This window comes from Octodon degus, unplaced genomic scaffold (genome assembly GCF_000260255.1).
Source record: "Octodon degus isolate 3935 unplaced genomic scaffold, OctDeg1.0 scaffold00035, whole genome shotgun sequence".
Lineage (NCBI taxonomy): Eukaryota > Metazoa > Chordata > Mammalia > Rodentia > Octodontidae > Octodon > Octodon degus.
Window position 1 is genome coordinate 14180839 of NW_004524611.1, and position 23329 is coordinate 14204167.

At 48.5% G+C, this 23329-nt stretch overlaps 2 protein-coding genes and 1 long non-coding RNA gene across 5 annotated transcripts in view; 1 reads left to right on the plus strand and 2 right to left on the minus strand.

The window, feature by feature from the left end:
• Positions 1 to 8329, minus strand: part of Styxl1 (serine/threonine/tyrosine interacting like 1) — a 63541-nt gene extending 55212 nt beyond the window's left edge. For all 3 annotated transcript variants that reach the window (XM_004630447.2, XM_023714392.1, XM_023714391.1), the window contains exon 1: positions 8168 to 8329. The gene's annotated coding sequence lies outside the window, so the exon portion shown is untranslated. The remainder of the gene's footprint in view (positions 1 to 8167) is intronic.
• Positions 8330 to 8411: 82 nt separating this feature from the next.
• Positions 8412 to 21907, plus strand: Mdh2 (malate dehydrogenase 2). The gene is made up of 9 exons (XM_004630448.2): positions 8412 to 8573; positions 12926 to 13094; positions 14459 to 14542; positions 15020 to 15129; positions 16267 to 16392; positions 18359 to 18436; positions 19446 to 19545; positions 20028 to 20179; positions 21581 to 21907. The coding sequence occupies exons 1-9, from the start codon at positions 8508 to 8510 to the stop codon at positions 21710 to 21712; spliced, it is 1017 nt and encodes a 338-aa protein (XP_004630505.1). The 5' UTR covers positions 8412 to 8507; the 3' UTR covers positions 21713 to 21907.
• Positions 11896 to 21572, minus strand: LOC111816587. The gene is made up of 3 exons (XR_002820946.1): positions 20630 to 21572; positions 18704 to 18709; positions 11896 to 11908 (listed from the first exon to the last, which is right to left on the minus strand). It is a non-coding gene; the product is annotated as an uncharacterized LOC111816587 (long non-coding RNA).
• Positions 21908 to 23329: the final 1422 nt, after the last annotated feature.

A 23329-nucleotide genomic window follows, 5' to 3' on the forward strand; every position in this document is an offset into this window, starting at 1 on the left:
TTGAACCCCGGTTCCTGCACCTGCCTAAGTAAGCACTTTAGTCCAGTGAGCTATCTGGCCGGCCCTGTGATTTTTCCAATTTTCACAATTAACCAATCCCAATTTTTTTTCTTTCAATTTCAATGAACCAAATTTATTTTTCCCCGATCAAATTTTTCTCATATGAATTTTACAAAATAAAAAAAGTTTGTTTCCTTAATTATAGGAGTCTATCTGGACCAAATCAAGGTCCAGAGCTTATAAATTATAATCCCAGGGAAAAATTATAAGAATTCTGACAAGTACATTCCAATCTGCCATTTCCAATGCAACCCATGGCAAGAATAAAGACAAAGACATATCTGCAGTTGTGGGGAGCCAAGGGGGTCCTAAGTCCAGTTAGAACAAAGCCTGCCTGGAACAAAGGCCAGGACCCAGGGCTGAACTCGGGTTTTATTAATTCATGAAGTAGGAAGTGGCTTGGGGTTGGGTGACAGTGAGAATGGTGGGAAGTAAGGTGAATGCTGTCAGCTGGGCTAGGTAGGTGACACAATGACACCTCTGCAATATGCAGAGAGAGGTATGCAGGTAGAGTACGTGGTAGCAGGTAGCCTCTACGTTTGGAGGAATCTGCGTAAGTTTCAAGAAGTATCTTGTGTTGTGGGTCAGCTGCTTCCGCTCTGAAGTCTGGCTTTTCTTGCCCTGAGATGTCTTGGCCTCTTTTGTGAGGCTAAATCCCAGACTACAGCACTTCGTCTCTCTCTGGCCTAGCACACGCTTAGTAGAGCTATAGGCAGGGCATCACAGACCTGTCCATTGCTTCAAAGGCTACCATCAGAAGCCTCAGCTACAGCTATTTGCATTTCTTAAAACCAATCAAAGGGGCAGAGTATTTTCCAAGCCAACTCTGTACTTATCAGTATATTTGGAAGTAGGGCAAAGGTGAATCACAATGGAGGCAAATTGTCTTCACTCAGGGGGAGCCATCCCAGTGGTCCTCCACACTTAAATCAATTTTTATCGTATCAGTTTTTAAAGTATAGTCTCTGCCACTGAGTTTCATTGGTATTATTGGAAATATATCACATCCCACTTTCCTGATGGCCTAGCTGGGAAAATTAAAGTCCAAATGGCAATTTTAAGATGTCCCCATTTGTGCTGGTATCTCAGCACAGTGCAGCTCTTCTTAGTTTTCCAGGGCTTTGGGGGTGATCTTTCTTGCATGGGAGATGGCTGGAGGGGGTGTTGGTTGTAAGAAACACCTCTTGTGTTCCCAGAACTCGGGAGGCGGAGACAGGATGATCCCTGTGAGTGCTAGACCAGTCAGGGCTACACAGTAAGCTCAAGGCCAGCCTGAACTGCCTAGAAAGACCCTATTTCAAACATTTTCTTTTCTTTTTTTTTAAAGCTTTTTCTATTTATTTATTTATTTATTTATTTATTTATTTATTTGTGTGGCCAGCTCAGCCCACCAGGGGGCGGGGCTGGCTGGCATGTGGTGCTGGGGGATTGAACCGCGGTCCCTGCGCTTTGCTAAGCTTGTTCTAAGGAGGTGCTTTAGACCACTGAGCCATCTCACCAGCCCCGAAAGACCCTATTTCAAAAAAGACAAAAAGAAACACCTCTTGTGGATCCAGTGTGATACAAAGGATGGCTCTTCTACAAACAGATCCCGCTGAGGAATCACACAGCTTTGTGGATGACAAGCAATGGCATTCCTTCTGTCTGCACAGTTGAGGGCCACATAGGCCTTGTTCCTGCACACTGGACACCCTCTATGACACAACCCATCTAGGCTTCTTACCAGAGGCCTGTGGGGTGGCCTTCTTCCAGACCACAAAAATCCAGAAGCAACTGGGCTGTGAGCTCACATCCAGCGACTGTACAACTTATATTGGGGGTAGTTTGTAGAAAAGAGATTTTCTGTTAGGGTTTCTAGAGCCTAAGGGAGAGCCAGGCACATGGAGCACTTCTCCCCACCTCCGTGCTCTGACGGTGCCCAGGGCCTGCCATTCTGACAGAGACTGGGCTCCTCATAGGAGCTCTGGAACACTGAGCATTTGGCCCAGTGCTCAATTCTCCAGTAGCCCAGCCCGACAGTCCCTGTGGACACAACTGATAGGCATTTGCTTCTGGTGAAAAAGAGACATCACTAAATTACCCTGCAAAAGTCAGGCCACAGCTTTACTTTGGACTCCTGGCTCAGGTTAAACAGACACCAGTGGGGCAAGAGTTGGGGTCCACAAACAATCCCACTGGTATCCTCATTCTCTGGGGGGAAATCAAGCTGTAGCAGGATGACCAGGGCTTGACCACAGTGCTGCAATCAATACCCTGACTATAAACTGAGGCAGTAATATATGATGAAAAACAAGAGAAACATCCAGCTGAGGTAACTGATGCAAACAGCTAGCACTGGGCCTGATATGTAGCAGAAGCTGAGGAAACAGAAATTCCTTTACAACTCAAGCCCAGGAGGCAGAAGGGGCCATTCAGAGAATCTGAGGCCTAAGACTAGAGCCAAAGCTGGTGATGTCTATAAGCCAGGGACATACAGGCTTTCTTCCATTCCAGCTTTACATGTTCTATGTGACCTGAGCCTTCACAATGGCTAGATGACATGCAAGTCACAGGACACCAGGTCTCAATGGCATAGATAAGAGGGGCCAGGATGAGGCCAGCGCCATACAACCTCCTAATTTTGCCTTAGTTGTCCTGTGTCTCCATATTTTGGGAAAAACAGGTATGGGCTAGAGGCCTAAACCCATCTATATACAACCCTGCCTTGTTTTAGACACTGTTTTCACTTCTACTTCCATAAAGCTACGTGGCCCTGTAAAGGTGACAGACCTGCGTGATGCAACTGACCCGTGGGAGGATGTAACTACTGTATCTGACCTGCCCCCCCTCCACCTATCTCCACAGTGCTGCACAGGAGCTTGTCCCCTGCTCCTCCACTAGGGTTAGGCTCCACTGTTCTCAGTGCAGGTCCTTGGCCCTGACTCACTGTTTCACTTCCCTATTTCAGGCTCAGATCTGCCATCACTGGCAATTCTCAGCTCTCAAGAGCTCCTCACTGGCAGCTTCTTGATGCCTCTAGTGTGGCCAACCCACCACCTCCTAGTTGTCCTACTGGGACAGATCTTAAGAGTGTCACAAGTGAAAGTTAAAGCCATTTATCTAAATACAATTTTGCTTTAAAATATTTGTCCTAAGCCAGGGGTAGTGGTGCACACCCATCATACCAGCATTGGGAGCCTGAGGCAGAAGGATTGAAAGTTTTAGCTCTGCCCGAAAAACTTAAGTGATTTGGTGAGACCCTGTCTCAAAGTAAAAAATAAAGGGCTAAGGCTGTAGCGCAATGCAAAGGTCCTGGGTTCAATCCGCGGAACTGCAATAAATACACAGGTAAATAGGCAAATAAATAAAATTTATGTTCCAAATTCCCAAATACCCAGGAGCAAGCGGAGAAATATAAATGCAACTTCTGTGCAAGGCAGAATGACGACCTCTTTCCAACTCGTTTTAGCTCCAAGGACCTCAAAGGAAAGTCTGGGAATACTTGGCTTGAGGTTTAACTCCAGTGTTGAAGAGAAGCTGGTGTATTTGTGCATTATTCCCCAAAATCTGATAGCCCATGACTGAGACTAGCCCACCATGAGGTCAGGCAGTCAGTATGCATGGATGTGTGGGATGAGCTAAGGGAGAGGTCAGTGTATGTACAATGGATCTGTAGATTTGTTTTATACAACAGTCAGGCAGAATAAATAATCCGTGGTAATAAGAATCCGGAACAGGTTGTTTGCACAGACTGATGGAAGGGCATGTAAGGGAACTTTCTGGAATAATAAAAATGTCTCATAGTTTGTTTACAGTGGTGGTTACATGGTTGAAAGCTACCAAAACCAAAATGAAGAGTTAAGACCTGTGTATACTTTATTGGATGAAAAATTAAAGTTAGTAAAAAACAAAAATAAGTGCCCTGTGTAGACCCATGAATTTGTGGGCCCCAGGATGTGAGCCCGCAGGTGTGTGTACCTGTATGTGTAGGTCTGTGACTTAGGCGTGGGACCCACCCATCACTTGAGCACACAGCACACACACTTCCAAGCTTCACCTTAGTGAAGGGCTACTAGCTAATCCCTTTCTCATCTTTCCTCACTTGCCCAGCATTAATTACTCTGGCAACCGGAACTGCTATCCAAATCTCAAACCCAGGAGCCACTTTTCTCCTTTCTAGATTTTGCCTAGCAAGATTAAAATCACTGGGTATGAACTGCTGTCCCCTACCCACTGCTCCCTGGGTACTTCCTATACTTTCTTCCCAACTAATGCTTCACCTTTTGGTGTCTCAAAGCTCCTCACAAAACCAGATGTGCTGGTGCATGCATGCAATCCCAGCACTCAGGAGACTGAGGCAGGAAGGTTGCCAAGACCAACCTGGACTACACAGTGAATTCAAACCTAGACATAGTAAGACCCTGTCTGAAAAAACAAAGCTCCTCTCAGCATCTATCTTTGATTCCAAACATTCACATGTCTTGGCTTTTTTGGAATAACTCATGAAACAAGAGAAAAGCCCTTAACCACTAGGAAGAATGTATGCCATTGTTAATTATTGAAACTGTCCTACCAATTTGATTTGAAACTGTCTCATTGCTATTTGTTTCTCAATAAAATTATGAACAAAAAAAAAGAGAGAGAAAAGCTCTAATTCATTTGGCTTGCACACACCAAGGGTGATGTAGGACACAGGCTGGAAAGCTAGGCTGGCACATAGCAAAGCACAAGAGGCAGATGCATATGAAATAGGCTGAACCCCCAAATTTACTGGGTTACAGGACACTCGTTTCCCATAGACTAGATGTGGGCCAGGCTGGAGAAAAGGCCAACTAAGCGCCATCTGGAAATGACTTAGCCCAAGAGGACCATCTAAAGGGACAATAAAGCCAGATATGCTGGTACATGCATGTAATCCCAGTACTCAGGAGAACAGACACCATGTCAGGTGGTGGATTCCAGAAACCAAGGGCAGAGGGATGCACTAAAAGCAAGACTGAGCTATAACCACCTAGGTCGAGCGCTCTGCAGCTAAGAAAGTACCACAGGAGCAGTGTGTGGGAGTCAGCTACAAGCCCATGGAGCTCAGATGGATCCACTAATGCCAGATGACCAAGGCCCCTTTCCTGCACCACTTCTGCTTTCAGCCCCACTGCACCAATGGAGGACAGTCAGAAGGCACACAGTTCACCCAGGGTTGGGGGGAGGATCCAAGAAGAGAGAAGTCAATCTCTCTCCTCTTTAAATATAGGAGCCTGTAGAAAGGGGTGTGGGCTTTAAGTTCAGAGTTTTGTTTGGGTGGGGTTTTGTTTTTTATTTTTTGCTGTACTGGGGGTTGAGCCTTCACATGCGCTATATCCCCATCTGTTTTTAAAAATTGAGACAGAGACTTACTAAATTGCTTAGGCTGGAATTCAAACTCATGATCCTCCTGCTACTGGGTTGCAGGCATGTGCCACCACACTCAGCAAGTTCTGTTTTTATTTTTTAACATGAGCAGCAGCCCATCAGACTACTCCAATAGGTCTGTTCTGGTAATTACATGTAATTTAAAGGCAAGCAAAGATTTAAAGAAAGAGAGGAGATGAAGACATAACCCTGCTGTCTGGCTGCGTTCTGCTAAACGGAGGGCTGCTCTGCGGTTTAGTGCCAGTTCTGCATGGAAAGCACTGAGGACGGTGCCTGCCAGGAGTCCATGCTTGGTACAACAACTACAACTGCAAGCTAATTCTGAGGTTTGCAGTGAGGCAGGCAGGCGCTTAATGGGAAGGGTTTTCAACAGTTAAGTTGCCTGCTATAGCCTTGGAAGGTCCGCCCTCTGTGGAGACAATGACACAGGAGGGATGGAGGAGGGACAAAGCCAGACTGGGAATGAGCATGAAGACCTGATTCTCGTTTCTTTTTTACAGCCTCAATTCTCCCCCTCTACAGAAATGACTTCCGTTCAGCCTGGCCTCTCTCCAGTTCCAATCCCACTTTTCCTCTTGGAGTAATTCCCCATCTGTCCATCGTCCACTAACATTTTCTTTTTGTTTTTTGACACAGGGTTATGTCACATTGCCCAGGCTGGTCTCAAACTCCCAGGCTCAAGTAATCCTCCTGCCTCTGCCTTCCAAGTGCTAGGATTAAAGGTGTGTGCCTACCCACACACGTTTCTGCCCACACTCCCAATTCACCCCCATCCTAAAATCAAACCTTACTTTTTCTCCAGCCAGCCCTCCTTCCACACAACCCCCAACCTTTCTCTTTCTGAATAAATTTCTCTTGGCCTGATTCTCCACATCCTTTTCATTCATTACCCAACCCTACATAAGTACAAGCTCTCATGTTCTACCCTTGCGACCTCTTCCCACCAACCCCCCTCTTCACTTCTGGGGCCACTACCATCTTCAGATCTTTGCCATCTCACAGGATAGTGTCTTAAACCATCATCCTCCCCCACTTTTTGCCTTTGGAATCCTCAGCACACAAGGGCAGTCTAATTTCCCTAAAACATATTCCTTTGTTTCCCAAGAAATAATACAAACCTCTTAGTTAACATTCAGTGACCCAGAACAATCTGTTTTTTTTACCTCATCAAAAACCACCGAACTCTCCCCCAAATTCACTGAGGCCTATTCTGGGACCAGTAATGTGTTACAGAATAAAGACAGAGAGAAGAAAGTTACAGTTCCTGACCCCAAGTTGATCCTAGTTCTGGTGGCAAGATAAAGGGTAAACTATTACCTGAGAACAGTGATAAGATTAAGGACACTTTCTTATGTCCCCATGTCAACGGAAATGATTTGTCTCCTGAGCATGGGCCCACAAAGTACTTTAGATTTTCCTTTGTGCTCTTTTCTCCTCTTTTCCTTCCTTTGCCTGAAAACTTCCTACTGCTAAAAACCCATCTGACGCTCTCCTTTCCAGGCAAGAGATCTAGTCCTCCTCTGGAGTTGAATGTTCCCACTGAATTCTGTCTTCTGGAAGGTCCTGTCATACAGCCACCACTCCAACTGTGATTACACGCACCTCCTAAGTCCCACAGTACTGCAGAAACTCTCCTATTGTGCCCCTATCAGTCTTGCAATTTACCTGCCCCTCCCACAAGATTCAGCTCCCTGCAGGCAGAATGTGTGTAGCTCTTGTTCACAGGTGAATACCCAAGCCCAACACTCAGCTGGCACTTCCTGTTAACTCACCAAATAAGCAGAGAGGAGTTGAGGAGAGAATAAGCCATGGCAAGCTCCCTCGTATTTATATGCTCTTTAGGGTTTATGCTATTATTTTCACTCCTGCTTCCTCAACCTGCCTTTCCCCAGGCAGACTGAGTTACCAGTCTAGCTGGGTTTTACATGCCTCTATCAAAGCAGCAACACATGGCACATCTATCTGCTCCACCTGACTAAACCTTTTGAAGGAAATGATTCTGTGGACACCTAGAGAATTGTGGGGGAAGGGGGTGCCCTTATAATTTTAAAAAAACCTAAATTATTATAACCCACGTAAGCAGGAATCCTAACTCTACCTTTTGTTTAGGTAGACTCTGAGCAAATTCACATGAACTCAGCCACAGTGTCTTTACTACAAATTCGAGGACTGGGAATATAGCTCAGTGGCACAAGCACCTGCCTAGCGAGTCCAAGATCTTGAGTTCGAATCCCAGTACAAAAAAAAAAAAAAGAATGAATCAAAAAAACTATAAATTCGAAACAGTAAGACCATGTTTGCAGCACAGCTGGGTGAGGAGCTAGAAGATGGGGGTGAGTTATCATCTCTGTAGGTCCTTCCCTCCCATTACTGGGTACTGTGGCCCTGTACAGTTCCTTCAACAGCGCCAAATGCTCAGTCAGTAGGGAGTGTTCGCTATGGTAGCGGTATCTTGTTAAGCTTCGTGAACTGTAATGCAAGCAACAGCGCAACACCCTGGCGGGTGCTCGGAAGACAAATGATGTGAACCCCGCCCAGGACTCGCAGCCCCCTCCCCCAGCCCCCTTCTGTGGAGTTCCGAGGCTCCTCCAGCCTCACTCCAGGGGCAAGAGGTGGGTTTGGCTGAAGTCGGGAGCTCCGGTCCGGGACCCATTCCACCTGACCTGCTACGTGACCCGGCTAAGCTTGGTGTCAGTGCTTCTTCAATATGAAGCCCCACCTGCAAAATGGCTCCAAGATGCTTCCAGCCTATAGCCAGTCCTCCTCCACCTCTCAGACGCGACTACCTCTCACTGAGACCACGACTCCCCCACCAGCGGAACCTGCGCGCAACAACACCACGCCAAACACCCGGGTTGCCAGGGTATTCCCCACTTCCGCCCCACAAGCCGGAAGTACCCTAGAGCTCGCGCAGGCCCTAGTGGGCGGGGCAGGAAGCGGGGCTACTCTCGCGAGACCAGGAGGCCCGGAGCCGGGCAGCCCTGCGCAGTGTGGAGGTCGTTGGAGTCATAGTCGGCCAGCTCCTGTACCTGCGGCCCCGAACCCTTCCCGCTCCAATCATGCTGTCCGCCTTCGCCCGGCCCGCCTGCGCCGCTCTCCGCCGCAGCTTCAGCAGCTCGGCCCAGGTAGGCTCCACGAAGGGCGGCGTGGCGCCGGGGATCCGGGCCGCGTGTGTCCGGAGCTCGCGCGCATTTCCGACCCCGGGGCCGGCCTGGACTGCACGGCCGCCCGCACTGGCTGAAGGCAGTGGCGCAATAGGTCAGCCCTGACAGCAGGCAGGCAGTGTGGAGAAAAAACCCTGGGAAAGGGGCCAAGTGGCCAAGCCTCAGAGACGGTGCGTTTAGCAGAGCCCTCTCAGTGCACCCCAGGACACTAGGAAGGTCTGTGCATGCCCTGCACCCCCTCGAGGTTGAGAGGCCAGGTTTTTCCGGAAGTGGCTTAGGTCTTCATACCGCTTTCCAGTGCGTTCTCATAACTGATCTCGCTCTTGCAGCGTCCGTGAATTGTGTCTGAATAGGAGAAGTCGTGTAACTTTAACTCGATGCTACAGGCAGACTGAACTCCCACGGTTAGAGGACTCCCACGGTTAGAGGATTAAAACTCAGCGCTCCTGGCTCTTGTCAGTGGACCACCCCCAAAGAGTTTGAATATTATGTTTCTTAAGAACCTTTTTGAAGGGTCCGCCCTTCCGACTGTGAGCAGTCTGAGCCTTACCTGACACGTTTTAACGACGCAGGACGTGGCCTGGACCCACTAAGCCTAAGCTATTTTTAGCCATCTAGAAGAGTGGTTCTCAAACCCGGTGTATATCAGAACCACTGGAAACCTTCGGAGGCCCAGACACCTTGCCGGCAGACCTCTAGTTTCATCAGGTGCCTGTGACACAGCAGAAGTTTGTGAACCCAAGAGATATTTGCGTTAAATACCATGTCCAAAGTAGGAATGATTAAAAGAAATTACAAGTTTCTTATGTAGGTTATGTCTTTCCCTTTCCTGTACAATCAGTTCATTAGAAAAATAAAGATATAAATAAGTATGTCGAGTACTGTATATGCGCTTGCCAACCACTGTGCTGGGTGCTACAGGTGATACCAGGAGGAGTGAAAAGTGGCACTTGGGATGGGCCAGAAATGAGTTATCTTAGGACGGGGGAATTGGTGAATATTGACACTGAGGAGAGGGGAAGACAGGCAGGAATGCCGGTGGGTAGGGGGAGTGGTGGAGTTTTTTGGTTTGCAGCGCTGGGGATTGAACGCCTTGTATATGCTAGCCAAATGCTTTACCACTGTGCTACAACTGTAGCCCAAAAGGGTCACATTTTGATAGAGCCTTCCTGTATTCAATACTTATGATGCTAGGCTCTGGAAATACTATAGTAAACAAAACACGGAATTCCTGTTCTCCTGACATTTACCAGGTATTTCATTATTGCTTATTTCTCTTGCTATAAGATATCCATGGTGAGCACAGAACAAAGAAAGTAAGGGAAAGAGAGGTCACCAAGAGGTTTGCAGTTTTAGATCAGTTTGTTTATGTGACAGCTGAGTAAAGCCCAGTAAGAAGCAGAGATCACATATAGTGTTCCGGGCAGGGGGACACCTGGAAAGTTTGAGAATACCAAGAGGTGTCTGTAATTCTACAGAAGGCATTGGCAGGGATGATGCAGCAGACCTTGTAAAATGAGCATTTTCCCAGAAACAGGACAACCATTTGAGCTTTTGAGCAAAGTAATCACTTGCTCATATTTGCATTTTATTCAGGAGAAAGGTGGGTTACGAGTTGTGACCTAAGTAACAGCTGTGGAAATGGTAGAAAGTTACTGGATTCTGGGTATTTGTTGCCTGTGGAGGCATCAGGATTTGGTGATTTGATTAGATGAAGAGTAGGACAGAGGGCAGAGTCAGGTATGATATCAAGGTGTAGGGCCTAGAGTTGGTATTTGCCAGGATGGGCCAAAGCTTTTGAAAGAGCAGGTCTGGACAGGATAAAGATTCTGGGGCTCAGTTTTAGATGGATTAAGTTTAAAATGCCAGTTGGGTATCCAAGTGGAGATGTTGAATAGGCAGCTGAATAAGTGAGAGAAGTAGACTTGAGCCAATGGTGCACTGACCTTCAGGCTTTGGATTGTGTATCCCCAACAATTAGAATGTGTGGAACAGACCATGCTAGTAGATCTGCTTCCACGTATATACTAATAAATGCATAATAGAAACAAATTTAGAAACAAACCATAACAGACTTCCACTTTAAAGCAGACATGTAGACGGAGAATTAGTGTATATCCATTTTCAGAACAGTTGCTAAGCAGTGTGCTGTTGATAGCCATGCCTCAGCGCAGTAAAGGTCAGCAAGTTTGGAAGCCAGCTCTTTTACAAAGACTTCAAGAAGATTTTCCTTTTGTTTCAATGCACTGTGGAGATCTCACCTGTGATGATCGATCGGATCGTGTTTTCGTAGCTATAAACTAAGTTGATAAACTTGAGCAAACAAGAACAGCACCTCAAACCAGAGAAAGCAAACAAGAGGAGGTTACCTCCCTCCCCCACCCCAGTTGTGCTCAATTCATATACCATGTGGGACTGATCTGTTTCAGAACCCTTGAGCGAGCACCAAGTCAGTCTGTTATTTCGTAGAGTTTAATTCTCTGTTAGATAAAAATAAAAACACAAAATTTGGTCTTTGTATCCTTTATCCCTCTTGAGATTTAAGCTGCCCACTTTGGAACTGCTCTTCTGGTCAGCCTTGAAAGCTAGGCCAGGACGTGGCACAGGAGGAGCTTCTGTAGATTCTGTGCAAAAGAGTGAATGAAGGAGGCTTAGGATGTTAGGAGGGAGGACCCCGAAATGGAGTCAGAGGACAGAATGGTAATGGACAGGTGGAGCAACTTGAGATGGTGTTGGAGATGCCACCTCACTCATGTCCTGATTGGAAAGTTCCAATGTGGGGGAATGAAGTAGAAGATGGTTCTAGAAGTCTCATATCAGCTGAATAGAAACGCCACTTGGTAGGAGGCAGGGGAAGAGGGCATAGATGAGCAGTTTGGTGTGTGAGACCAGTGGAATGCCTAGCAGAACTGGAACTGTAGGACTGGAGTCTGGGAATTCCTAAGACGTGAGGCAAGGCCCAGCATGGGTGCAAATGCCAGGCCTCAGGTCCTGGTTGGTTCAGCTAGTGAGGATTTCTGGGAAGTGAGGGGTCCACCTTTGAAGCACCACTTAAAAGCAGAAAAGCTAGCCAGGTGTGGCACTGCACACATGCAATCCCAGCTATTTGGGACACTGAGGCTGGAAAATTACCTGAGTTAAGGAGTTTGAGACCAGGCTGGGTAACAACAGTAAGACACGTCTCAAAAAAAAGAGGGCTTGGTCAGTGTAGAGGATTTGCCCAGCATGTGTGAGACCCTAAGTTTGATCCCCATCGTCACATACAAAAAACATACTAGGGCTGTGGAGATAGCTCACTGGCATAAGCACCTGCCTGACAACTACAAAGTCTTGTGTTCAATTCCAGTACCAGCAAATAAATAAATAAATGGACAAACAAACAGAAAAAATCCAGAACCTGTTTGCATTCAAATTTTCATTGCTTTTAGATTTTAATTTCCTAAACAGAAAACACTGTTCATGGTTTTGATAGCCGAAGGGTGTTATTACCTGGCATTGGTATTATAGAGTTGATGGCCTCCATAGCTGCAGAGTCCATATTCACAGATTCGTCCAACCTCAGATTGAAATTTCAAAAGGAAAAATACTACGTCTGTACTGAATATGTACAAATTTGTTATCATTCCCTAAGCAGTACAATATAACAAATATTTTCCAAGCATTTACGTTATAATAGGTTTTATAGGTCACTTAACAGATGTCTTAAAGTACATGGGGGATATGCAGATATGACTGGGGATTTTGTGGGGTGCCCTAGAGCTGATCTCCTGCAGATACCCAGAGACAGCTGTGCTTTTCTTCCAGCTCTCCTCCTCTCACTCCATTTGACTCTCCCTCTCCCCTCCCCTCCCCCGCACACACACATGCCCCAAAACTGGCAGGGGTCTTTATTCTTGCCACCCCACATGCCTGTTGCTAGGGTCTGCGTTTGTTTAGAGTTTTTAAAACTCCAGATTAAAGGTAGGTTGTTATCATTCCAGCTGCCTGATGGATCACAGCACATTAGGGTTTGCACTGGTTTATTGGGGCAGTTCTCCCGCCTCAGCTTCCTGAGGGCTGAGATTTGTAGGCGTGCATCACCACACCCGGCCGCAGCAGCTTTTTTTGTATCTTTTCAGAAGAGCCTGAGAACTGTCATAACATCTGTAGGCCTAAGTTCTCCCCATTTGAAACTGGGCCAATCCAAACAGTTCTACCAAAATAAAACTGGGAGAAATAGGACTGTGTGGGGCTTTGGCGGCACATTGATACAAGAAGCAGTTGTTTTAATGTTGATTCTGTCCCGAAAGTCATTTTTCTCTATCTCTTTCCAGAACAATGCTAAAGTAGCTGTGCTCGGGGCTTCTGGAGGAATCGGGCAGCCCCTGTCACTCCTACTGAAGAACAGCCCCTTGGTGAGCCGCCTGACCCTCTACGATATCGCGCACACCCCTGGGGTGGCTGCGGATCTGAGCCACATTGAGACCAGGGCCACTGTGAAAGGTACCGGGCAGCCCACCCTAGAAACACTACTGTCTCCTGTGTGGATCCAAGTCGGAGAGCAAGATCTTAAGTAAAGCTAGATGTTTAGACACTGGTGGGGTTCCATGTTTATTTTAGAATTAGATTTTAAACAGTTTGCATTTAGTTTACATTTTGGACTTGGCTCTATGAAAACTTATAAACAGCAGTGTCTTAGAAAAACAAGGCGGTCCAATTGTCCCAATTTTGACTTTTGGTAATTTGAAAAGTAGCTTGAGGGTGAGGAAGGGGAAATGTCAGAAGCCCACTGAGGACAACAGGAGGTGCTGTTCCTTAGTGTGCCACAGGCTGCCTTTCCTCCACGCCCAGTGCGCCGCTGGCCAGTGACACCTTAGCAAGATCCACCCTTCCTCCCAGGTAAATCAGTCGTGGGTGCATGTAGTTGCATACCCTGCATATTTGACCTTCACAGCGTGTCAGCATTTGTTCCTGTCACCAAATTCATTTTTAAAATCACTTTAAAAGCTGTCTTACAATTGTATCACTTATGTACTAGACCCATACTGTTGGCCATTGGGCTGTTTATAAACTGATAAATGTCTTTACATCTTGCCGCTTAACCTATTAAAAGTAGAATGAGTAGATGTAATATTTCAAAAGCTTTCACTATAAAGTGCCAGCTGCTGTCCAGGAACTGAACACTGTTATAGTCCTGTCACCCCAGCAAACAGTGGGAGAGGTGACCGTAGTTGGGTGACCATATTCGAGGTCACCACTGCTGTGCACAGCTGGGAGGTTGACACGTGCGTTCACAAGCCTTCCAAGTGCCTCTGACTTCGCTTTCCATTTTCCGTGAGCTGGATATGAGTTTCTCAGTGGTTTTACAATAAGGAAAAAGTTAAAATCAGCAGATTTTATACATCATAGAGGATTTCTCTGCAGTCTTCCAAAGCATACTTTTGTCCCCAGGTAATGGGAGTAAATAGAATCAATATAGATGCTTAGAGTCCCTGATGATCAGTCCAGGGCATCCTGTCTTATGGCCTTCAGTTGTGTCCTTGGTTTGACACCCACTCTAAGGAGTTCTATGGGGGTGACACTAAAGTGAGTGCATAGCTGTTCTAATAAGGCCCAGCGTGAGAAAGACAACTGAGTGGCTGGGTTTGGCTGTGTGAAAACTGAGGACGCATCCATTCTGAAGGAGGCTGTTCTTGCCACCCAGTCTGCGCTCACAGGCAGTCGTTGTCACGTCATGGGTGGGGCCCTCTAGCTCTTGCCAAGGCCAAGGCCAAGGGTGGGCTGCACTTCCCAGGCTTTGCCCCTGAGAGGTGGTGGCCTCTCTGGATCAGAAAAAGCATGATGTCTCTTATTGGTGTTTTTGCTAGGCTACCTCGGACCCGAGCAGCTGCCAGACTGCCTCAAAGGCTGTGATGTTGTGGTCATTCCAGCTGGAGTCCCCCGAAAACCAGGTATGTGATTAGAGCCTTGCTTACCAGGCCTCTGTCCACAGTGGCTGAGAAAGGGGCTCTCCATTCAAAGTGGACTTAATTCAGTCTGTCTGCTGCAGAAACCAGCAAAGGCTCCCCATGGCCTGGGGATTCAAGGTCATGCCCAGAGTGATATTTAAAGCCAGCAGTGTCTGCAGGGTTCTCCTGGCCCCAGTGTCTGGCTATTCCTTGTTGTACCTGAAATGCTCTCTCCACTGCCCAGCTCTGCCTTGGGATTCCTGCTAATCCCTGTGAACCTTCTCAGCGTCCTCCCCACTGCCCCCAGACCTCTGTTCTCTTACGCGCTACCCTGCGTTGTTTTCCCTGCAGTCAGTTGTCTGGAAAGAGAGCCCTGGTTTGCTCCGGATTAATTTCCTGTGATAGTGAGCGCCCAGCACTCAGCAGCTATCGGGAAATTCTCAGTGTTCTTCATGAACATCTTATGCTGGATCATTTCAGGCATGACACGGGATGACCTGTTCAATACCAATGCCACAATTGTGGCCACCCTGACTGCTGCCTGTGCCCAGCACTGTCCTGAAGCCATGATCTGCATCATCGCCAACCCGGTAAGTGCAGGCTGTCATGTGCTGCGGAGTGTAGCACTGTGCTGGTGGGAAAAGAGGCAGGTCCACGCGTGGGTGGGCGTGTTGGGCGCACTGCGGAGAGGTCGGGAACCTCTGCTGAGAGTCAATGTGGATCTTTGGTCTTTGGACAGATTACCTCCCCTGTATAGTTTCCCCCCCGAAAAGCATTCATTTTCAGGGATCTTTTCAGCTGTGGTCATGGCAGCCAGGGGCTCCTTTCTTTACCATATTTTTCTTTAGCTTTGCAGTTTCTGGGTTTCCATCACCACACCTCCTGACATTGACATTGTCTAATATACACACACCCCGCACCTGCCTAGCCACATGCTGGGCCACGTGAGAGGACAGTGCTGGGCCCTGGCCCTGAGCTGCAGGACCTCAGGCTGTGTTTAACAGCTGTCCTCTGCTTCCTTGCCTCCTGGTGCCTCGTGGTCCTGGTGTCTGGAAAGATCCTGAGTACAAGAAAGTTCCATGTGCAAACACAGTGACAGTGACAGAGGGACGAGGCTGCTGATGTGTGCCCAGAGCTTGGGCTTCTGGCCTTAGACAAAAATCTTACACTGCCCCATCCTTGCCTTTATGGGGTGTTTATAAAAATTGATAGAAGCAGTTCTTTTGGGGAACTAGCAGATGCTAGTTTTATTTTATTTCACTTTCTTACTTTCTCTTGTATACCAGGTACATGTTCAGTCATTTAGCCTTCACAGTAGCATAATTGCCTTAACAGTAGGGTAGTGATCGTTTTCAGGTGCAAGGGAGGTCAGGCAGCTTACCCAGGGTACAACACAGGATGTCAGAGCCTGCATTTGAGCCTAGTCCAACTGCTTTTAGTAAGACCTGGCCATGTAGAAGGGGCCTCAGAGCCAGCATCATGTGTCTAAGATGACAGCTGACAGGCACCGAGAGAATAAGAGTCCCCTGCAGTGAGGAACATGTTGTCCACACAGCGTGCCCTGTCCTGTTTTGCAGGTGCTTCTTATAAACAAAGTTATCAGACAGGGCACTTTAACTTAGTACCTTCAACCTGGCCAGTGGTCTGACAGAAAGATGTTTCCTTTCTGTCTCTTGCTCTGGTTTTAGAATGCAGGGTACATCATACCTGTCTCTTTGATTTGCTAGGTTAACTCCACTATCCCGATCACAGCAGAAGTTTTCAAGAAGCACGGAGTGTACAACCCCAACAAGATCTTTGGTGTGACAACCCTGGACATTGTCAGAGCCAACACCTTTGTGGCAGAGCTGAAGGTAAGGAGTGTGTCAGTATTTGGGTCACCTTTTTTAACTTCTTTAGCCTCCCTTACCCTTTTACTGGCACAGAAGATGACAAGGCACTTAGACCTGGAAACGTAAATGTTTTTAACCAGGCATGGTGGCACAGGCCTATAATCCAGCACTCTGGGATGCTGAGGCAGGGGGATCACAAGATGAAGTCTAACCTGGGCAACTTGGTGTCTCAAAATTTTTTTGAAAAATGTTTAAAAGGGACCTGGGAATTTAAAACATACATATGCACACATACATACATACATACATACATACATAAAAATGTTGTAGCGGGGCCAGGGAGATAGCTCAGTAGAATAAGCACTTGCCTGGCAAGCGCAAGGGCCTGAGTTCAATCCCCAGTTCTGCCAAAAAAAAAAAAGTTGTAGTTTGCCCTATTGGGGGAAAGCAGCTCCTGTGTTGGAAATGGGAGCGAGGGGTGGTCCGTGGAGCAGGCTGTGAGGTCCAGCTGCCTCTGCCTTTGACCTCTTCTCGGTTGCATCCTGGCTCAGACTTTCCTGGGGTGGTGGTGGCCGTACGTGGATCGTGCTCCCTGTCTCCTCCATTCTCAGCACCTCTAGAATGTGGGGCTACCATGGTTTTCCTGCTAGTCCTTAGACAAAGGGTGACAAAGTCAGCAACATAAATTCAGAAAAGTTCCACAAATCCTAAGATACCAGACGGTTGTCCACGATCTCTAGCTCTAGCTCCCTTTCCCTGGTCATCTGTCACAACTCACCTTTGAGCCAGCCCTGCCAGCTGCCTGACATCGTGATCTTAACCAGCCAGCTTGTCTGAAGCGGCTTTGCTTGGTGCCAGCACCCAGCCTGGGGACCCTGGTGCCTTACATAACGTGCTTGTGAATCGTTTTGTTTGCGGAGCAGCAGACCCACTTCCTGTGGGGCCAGAAAGCGTCCCTGATGGGCCTCAGGCCATTTTGTTCTGCCTTTGCAAATGAGGAAGCCTCAGAAGCAGGGAGTCCTGACACAGCGTAGTAGTAGGTGCACACGGCCCCTTGGGCCCACTCCTTCCTTCCTGTGCCCCTTCCCTCCTTCCACCAGAGCCCCACTGTAATTCACACTGCAGCTCAGGGATAAGCCTCTGCTCTAGATCATAGATGTGGCCGCAGGCTAGGGGGCTCCAAGCAGTGACAGGCAAGAGACGCTTGAATTCAGGAGACCGGATTGTGCGCGTAGGGCCGGCGTGTGGTAGAACCCTTGGGGACACTGAACCTGCAAGTGCCCTGGCAGGAAGGTGGGGCACCTGTGCCCTTCTGTAGTCATGGCCCTTGGGAAGCTGGCATGGCCTTGGGAGCTGCTCACCTCCACGTCATCGCCACATGCACACACGCGCGCACACACACCCCACATCGCACACCAGATTCTGTTTTGTCAGTTTGTGTACCTAGCTCACAGATTCCTAGACCGTGTGCCCCTAGTTACCAAGAGTCAGCCTCCTGCGAGCCTGAGCCATGGCGTTTTGATCACGTTCGGTTTTGTTCTTTCCTTCCTGATGGATTTGAGTTGCCAGCCTTGTCACCCTTGCATTTCCAGGAGCAGGTTGGATTTTTTCCCTGAAGTGAGGGAAAAGAAATGAGACTTGCTGTCTATGACAGAGTGTGAGGACAGGAGCTTGGGCTCACCTGGAAAATGACATGTCTGGAAAAGAGCAAGCCAAGCCATGCTTCTGAGAGGATGTCGGGCCGGTGGGGGACCTACCAGGGCAAGTCCAGCTCATGGTGGAAGGGGAGCCTGTGGGACCTCCCCAGGCAACAGCCCGACCTCCGTGACTGCTCATGCTGTGTGCTGGGGCTGGACAGTGTCTCTTCCCAATTCCTAGTCTCCTCCTGGTTTCTGTGGGATTTCCCGGTACTGGTGTTGGAAGTAGACAGGTCGTGTTCTCCACTTGAGAGCTTGCTGTTAATCAAGCGGCACACTTTGATAAACAGGGCCTGGATCCAGCTCGGGTCAACGTGCCTGTCATTGGCGGCCACGCTGGGAAGACCATCATCCCCCTGATCTCTCAGGTATGTGCGTGTGACTGCAGGAAGCCTTAAGGTCCTGAGCCCCTTCACAAGGCCCCTCTGAAGGACTGGCAGGGATGTGTAGTGACGTCCCTGCCCCTCAGGGGCTTTCCTGACTGACTGGGGAGGCTGTAGAGTCAGAAGGGCGGCTCCAGTACACAGAGCCATGTGGGAAATGTCTCTGGGTTGGGTTAGGTCAGAGTGGAAAAGGTGCTTTGTTTAAGAGTAAGGTGGGGCAAGGTTGACCCCTCCGAGAATGAGATCCATCACTTCAGACTCAAAGCCCTAATAGGAAAAAAAGTTTAAATTTAAATTTTAAAAAGCCATGGTTGAATACCTCTGTTGGGCTGAGGAGATAGCTCAGCAGCATAAGCTCCTGCCTGGCAAGCACAGGGTCCTGAGTTCAATCCCCGGTACCACAAAAAATAAGAAACCATGGTTGAAGGCCTGAGAAGAACAGTGCACTGAGGGGAGCATCAAATTATTTATAATGCTTTTGCCAAAATGCCCAACTTTATAAGAAATCATGAGGAAACATCTCACATGTCCAGATCAAACATTCTGCAAATTTAGTGCTCAGTGTAAGCATCAGGAAAGACCAGGAAAAGCTGAGGAATTTGTGATAAGCAAATGCAGGGTGGGCTGCCAGCCAGGAAAAGGTGCTCATGGGAAAACAGGTGATTGAGCTAAGCTCTGGGGCTCAGCGATGATACCCTGAGCTTCAGCTCCTGATGGGCGTCATTGTGCTCTGCTTGTGGAAGTGCTGCATCGGAGGAAGCCTGTGGAAATCTGTGTTTTGTTTACAACTTTCCTCTGAAATTAGTCCAAAATGTAAAAAGTTCTTTAAAAATGAGTAGAGGGAGTTGTCTTCGTCTTTTCTCTGTAAAGAGGGGAGCCTCAGTTTCCTGGGAAGTGCAGGGAAGAGAGCCCACTGTGAGGACAGGGACAGTGGGGGTGGGGGCTCTGCACCTAGAGCCCAAAGCTGCTCACGTGACCATGGCTTGGCTTGCAGTGTACCCCCAAAGTGGACTTTCCCCAAGACCAGCTGGCAACACTCACGGGGCGGATCCAGGAGGCCGGCACGGAGGTTGTAAAGGCCAAGGCTGGAGCAGGTAGAGTTGAGGGGCAGTGTGGGGTGGGGGCCAACACCCAAGGCCCTGGGAGTGCAGAGAAGGACTGTGTCCCTGGACAGAGAACAGTGCTTTTCTGTATTGCATTTGCCCTCACTTGATAAGCCTAGCTAGAAGGTAGCAGCTCAGCCAGGTGTGGTGGCACACACGCATACTCCTAGCACTTCACTTAGGAGGGTAAGGCAGGAGAATCACCACAAGTTTGAGGCCAGCCTGGGCTCCATAGTGAATTCAAGGCCAGCCTGCACTATGTAACAAGCCCCTGTCTCAGGAAAAAAAAAAAAAAGCATCTCAGCTTGCTGTGGAGGTGGGGTGACTCAGATCAGCAAAACCAATTAATTCCATGCCTTTCAAGAATTTCAGGGATGCCAACCACACTTCTCCATGGTGAGCTGGACAGTCTGTAGATGTTTGGCCTCAGAACAGGGCCCTCTGGGTTCCAAGCTAACCGCTTTGCTCCCCAGGCTCTGCCACCCTGTCTATGGCGTACGCCGGCGCCCGCTTTGTCTTCTCCCTCGTGGATGCGATGAACGGGAAGGAGGGCGTTGTTGAGTGCTCCTTCGTTCAGTCAAAGGAGACGGAGTGTACCTACTTCTCCACACCCTTGCTGCTGGGGGTACGTAGCCTATGGGGGTGCGGGTGGGAGTTTCCCGTCCCCTGACTCTGAGGTGCAGACCTCCTCTGCCAAGCTGTGTGCCACTACCTGATGTGGGAGTGGATGCGGGCTTGTGAGGGTGGACACACATCTCGGAATTAAGAGCTGGGAGAGATCTCTTGGGAAAGAACACATGTCTCCCTCACCATGCATCTGACAGCGGTGCCAGGTATGCTGAGGAGATGCCTCATCCAGCCCAGGGCATCGCTGCAAGCCACAGCTTCCCGCGCCAGCACAGCATGGTCTCCTGTAGCTCACACACATTCGTCTCAGCTGGCCTCAGTGCCTGCCTGCAAAGTCTCACTCTTTGGAAGGGGCCTGCCGCCGGGTGTTGCCGGCTGTGACTTGTGGTTCAGGCATTCCTGGTTCCTAGCTTTTCTCACAGGCTTTCCTCCTGGGCATGTGCTTCACTAGGATGCAGGTAGCCATGCTGCTGGCTCTGCTGGCTGTTGGGGCAGCTGTGTGGTCTGGTTCGCTGTCACTGACTCTTTAGGGAGCGGCATCCACTGGGTCCCTTGAACCATCCCGTGAGGTTTTTCTGTCAAGTTCAGCAGCTGCAGAAGTCAGGCAGGTGTGGGGTGGCCTCATTCCAGATGTTCCGCTATTCAGAGATGCTGAGGCATGGCTGTGAGCTTGGGGGCTTCCAGGGGTAGGTGACAGTGCTGGCCAGCTAAGTTCCTACCCACGTGTGCAGGTGTGGTGGGACCTGCAGGGGAGGAGTACACAGGGCAGATGGCTTTGCAGGGACATTGCAGTGGGCTGAAGGTAAGGCACTGCATAAATGGGGCTCAGTGTGGGGAGGTGACACAGTGACAAGAGGACATGTGGGGTTTTTTTCCTGACTTCATTCACCTGCTTCAGGTAAATATCACCTGATTCAGGTAAATATCAGAGTGTTTCTTCAGGGCCAGGGAGATGGCTCAGTGGAATAAGCGCTTCCCTGGCAAGTGTAAGGGCCTGAGTTCAATCCCCGGTTCCGCAAAAAAATAAAAAATAAAAATAAAATAAAACAAAGTGTTTCTTCAGTCTTTGAGCAGCTTGGTGAGGAAGCTAGAACCGGGAAGCATGTGTTATCATATTAAGTGCTGCTAATTATGATTACTTCCTGTGCCAGGTTGTCCTTGGCCTGCTGGGAGGTGGAGGGAAGGCTATTGGGTAGATAAGGAAATCAATTGGAAGTGGAGAGATAACTTGTACAAAGTACAAAGACAGAACCACGGTCCCACCTAGGACCTAGGACGGTCTAACTGATCTCCCAACCTGGCTCAGACCCACTGTGTGGGGTCCATGCAACCCAGAGCCAGGGAACTCATGCCTGGAAGCTTCATTTTCTAATGTCACTGCCTCCTCTCTGTCCTCCAGAAAAAAGGTCTGGAGAAGAACCTGGGCCTCGGCAAGATCTCCCCCTTCGAGGAGAAGATGATCGCCGAAGCCATTCCTGAGCTGAAAGCCTCCATCAAGAAAGGGGAAGACTTTGTCAAGAACATGAAGTGAGGCTCAGTCTGTGAAAAGCCGGTTTCTTAATTTATTAAGGCATCATGTCACTGTAAAGCCATTTCGGAGACCTTTGTACTTTAATTTGCTTTAATAATGAGTATTGCATCAGCATTACCACCATCCTCCCGCTGTGGCTGGTCTGTTGGCACAACAATAAAAGCAGACTTTGATTTTCTTTTTCAAGGTCCTTCTATACATGTGCTTTCTTCCTCGTCAGAACTAACTTCAGAATGTCTGTCGCCTCCTTCCACTATAAAACAGAGCAAGGAGTTTTTTAAATATTAGATAAAGGCATCAGTAGCTCAAGAAAGTCTAAACCACTTACTTTTTTTTTTTTTGGCGGAACCGGGGATTGAGCTCAGGCTATTGCGCTTGCCAGGGAAGCGCTTATTTCACTGAGCTACCTCCCAGGCCCCCTAAACCACTTATTTCTGAAGTAGAATAAAATGCAGCCTGTCAGCCCCTGCTACCCTCAGTCCTGCTGTTTGTACCTTAATGTCCCCATGTGTGCCTGATAAGGTCTACTTCCTGATCCCTTGGTGTCCTCCCGCCCTCATGGGTGCTGAGTTCAGCAGCTAGTTCAGGCACCGTTTCCTGACTGAGCCGACTTACGTCTCAGGATTCTGCAGTTGACGAGGCTCGGGAGAGTAGTTGTGCTCCACAGGCCATGTGTTTAGGCTGCAGTCACCGAGAGGGACTGGGCTGGAGCCTCTGAGGTTATGCCAGTGCCGGCATTGCCATCATGGCTGGGGCCTCTAAAAGTGTGTGGGTGCTGAGTTCAGCAGCAGGGTGCCCGGATGTAGAAGCAGAAGCTGCCAGTTCTAAGGCTTTTAGCTAGTCCAGCCTCATCTGAGCTCCAGGCTTTTGATTAAAGCAAGTTAATCTCCTGGAAGCCCAGGTGCCTTGTGAGAGGAGGCCACTTGAGGCTGCAAGCACCAGGAAGCCCGGCTTGGGGGCCGTTTTTGGAGATGAGCCACAACACCTGACAATTTCACCAGAACATATTTTCCCAGTCATGGATACTGCTTAGGGTGAGCATATATGATCTATACTTTATTCCACTGCTGGACAATTAGGCTGTTAAGATTTCCAGTACTAAGGCTGGCCAAATAACTCAGTGGATTAAAGCGCCTGCTTAGGCAGACTCGGGGGTCAGAGGTTCGATCCCTGGCCTGCCGTGCTGGCCCCGCCCCTGGGGCGCACTGAACCAGGTGATTGAGACTAGACGTGGTGGCACAAGCCTGTAATCCCAGCAATTGGGAGGCTGTAAACAGGAGAATCACTAAGAGTCCAATCTATGTAGTGAAACCCTTTAGACCCTGTAGACCCTTACTAAAATACTACAAAAAAAAAAAAAAAAGATTTCCAGTACTATAAAGAGCATGACTCCACATCACTGTCCTTTGAACTGTACCTGTGGCTTGACATGAAGCCCTGTACTAGTTCTGTTTGGGGTGCAGTTACTTTTATTTTTTTCATTTTTAATGTATTTGGTTGTTGCGGGGTCTTACTATGTAGCTTGGACTCCTGCTTTCAGCCTCTCCAGTGCTGGGATTACAGGCATGCCCCACTATGCCCAGACTCTGGCCTTAGCCTACCCTGGGGGCAGGGCTG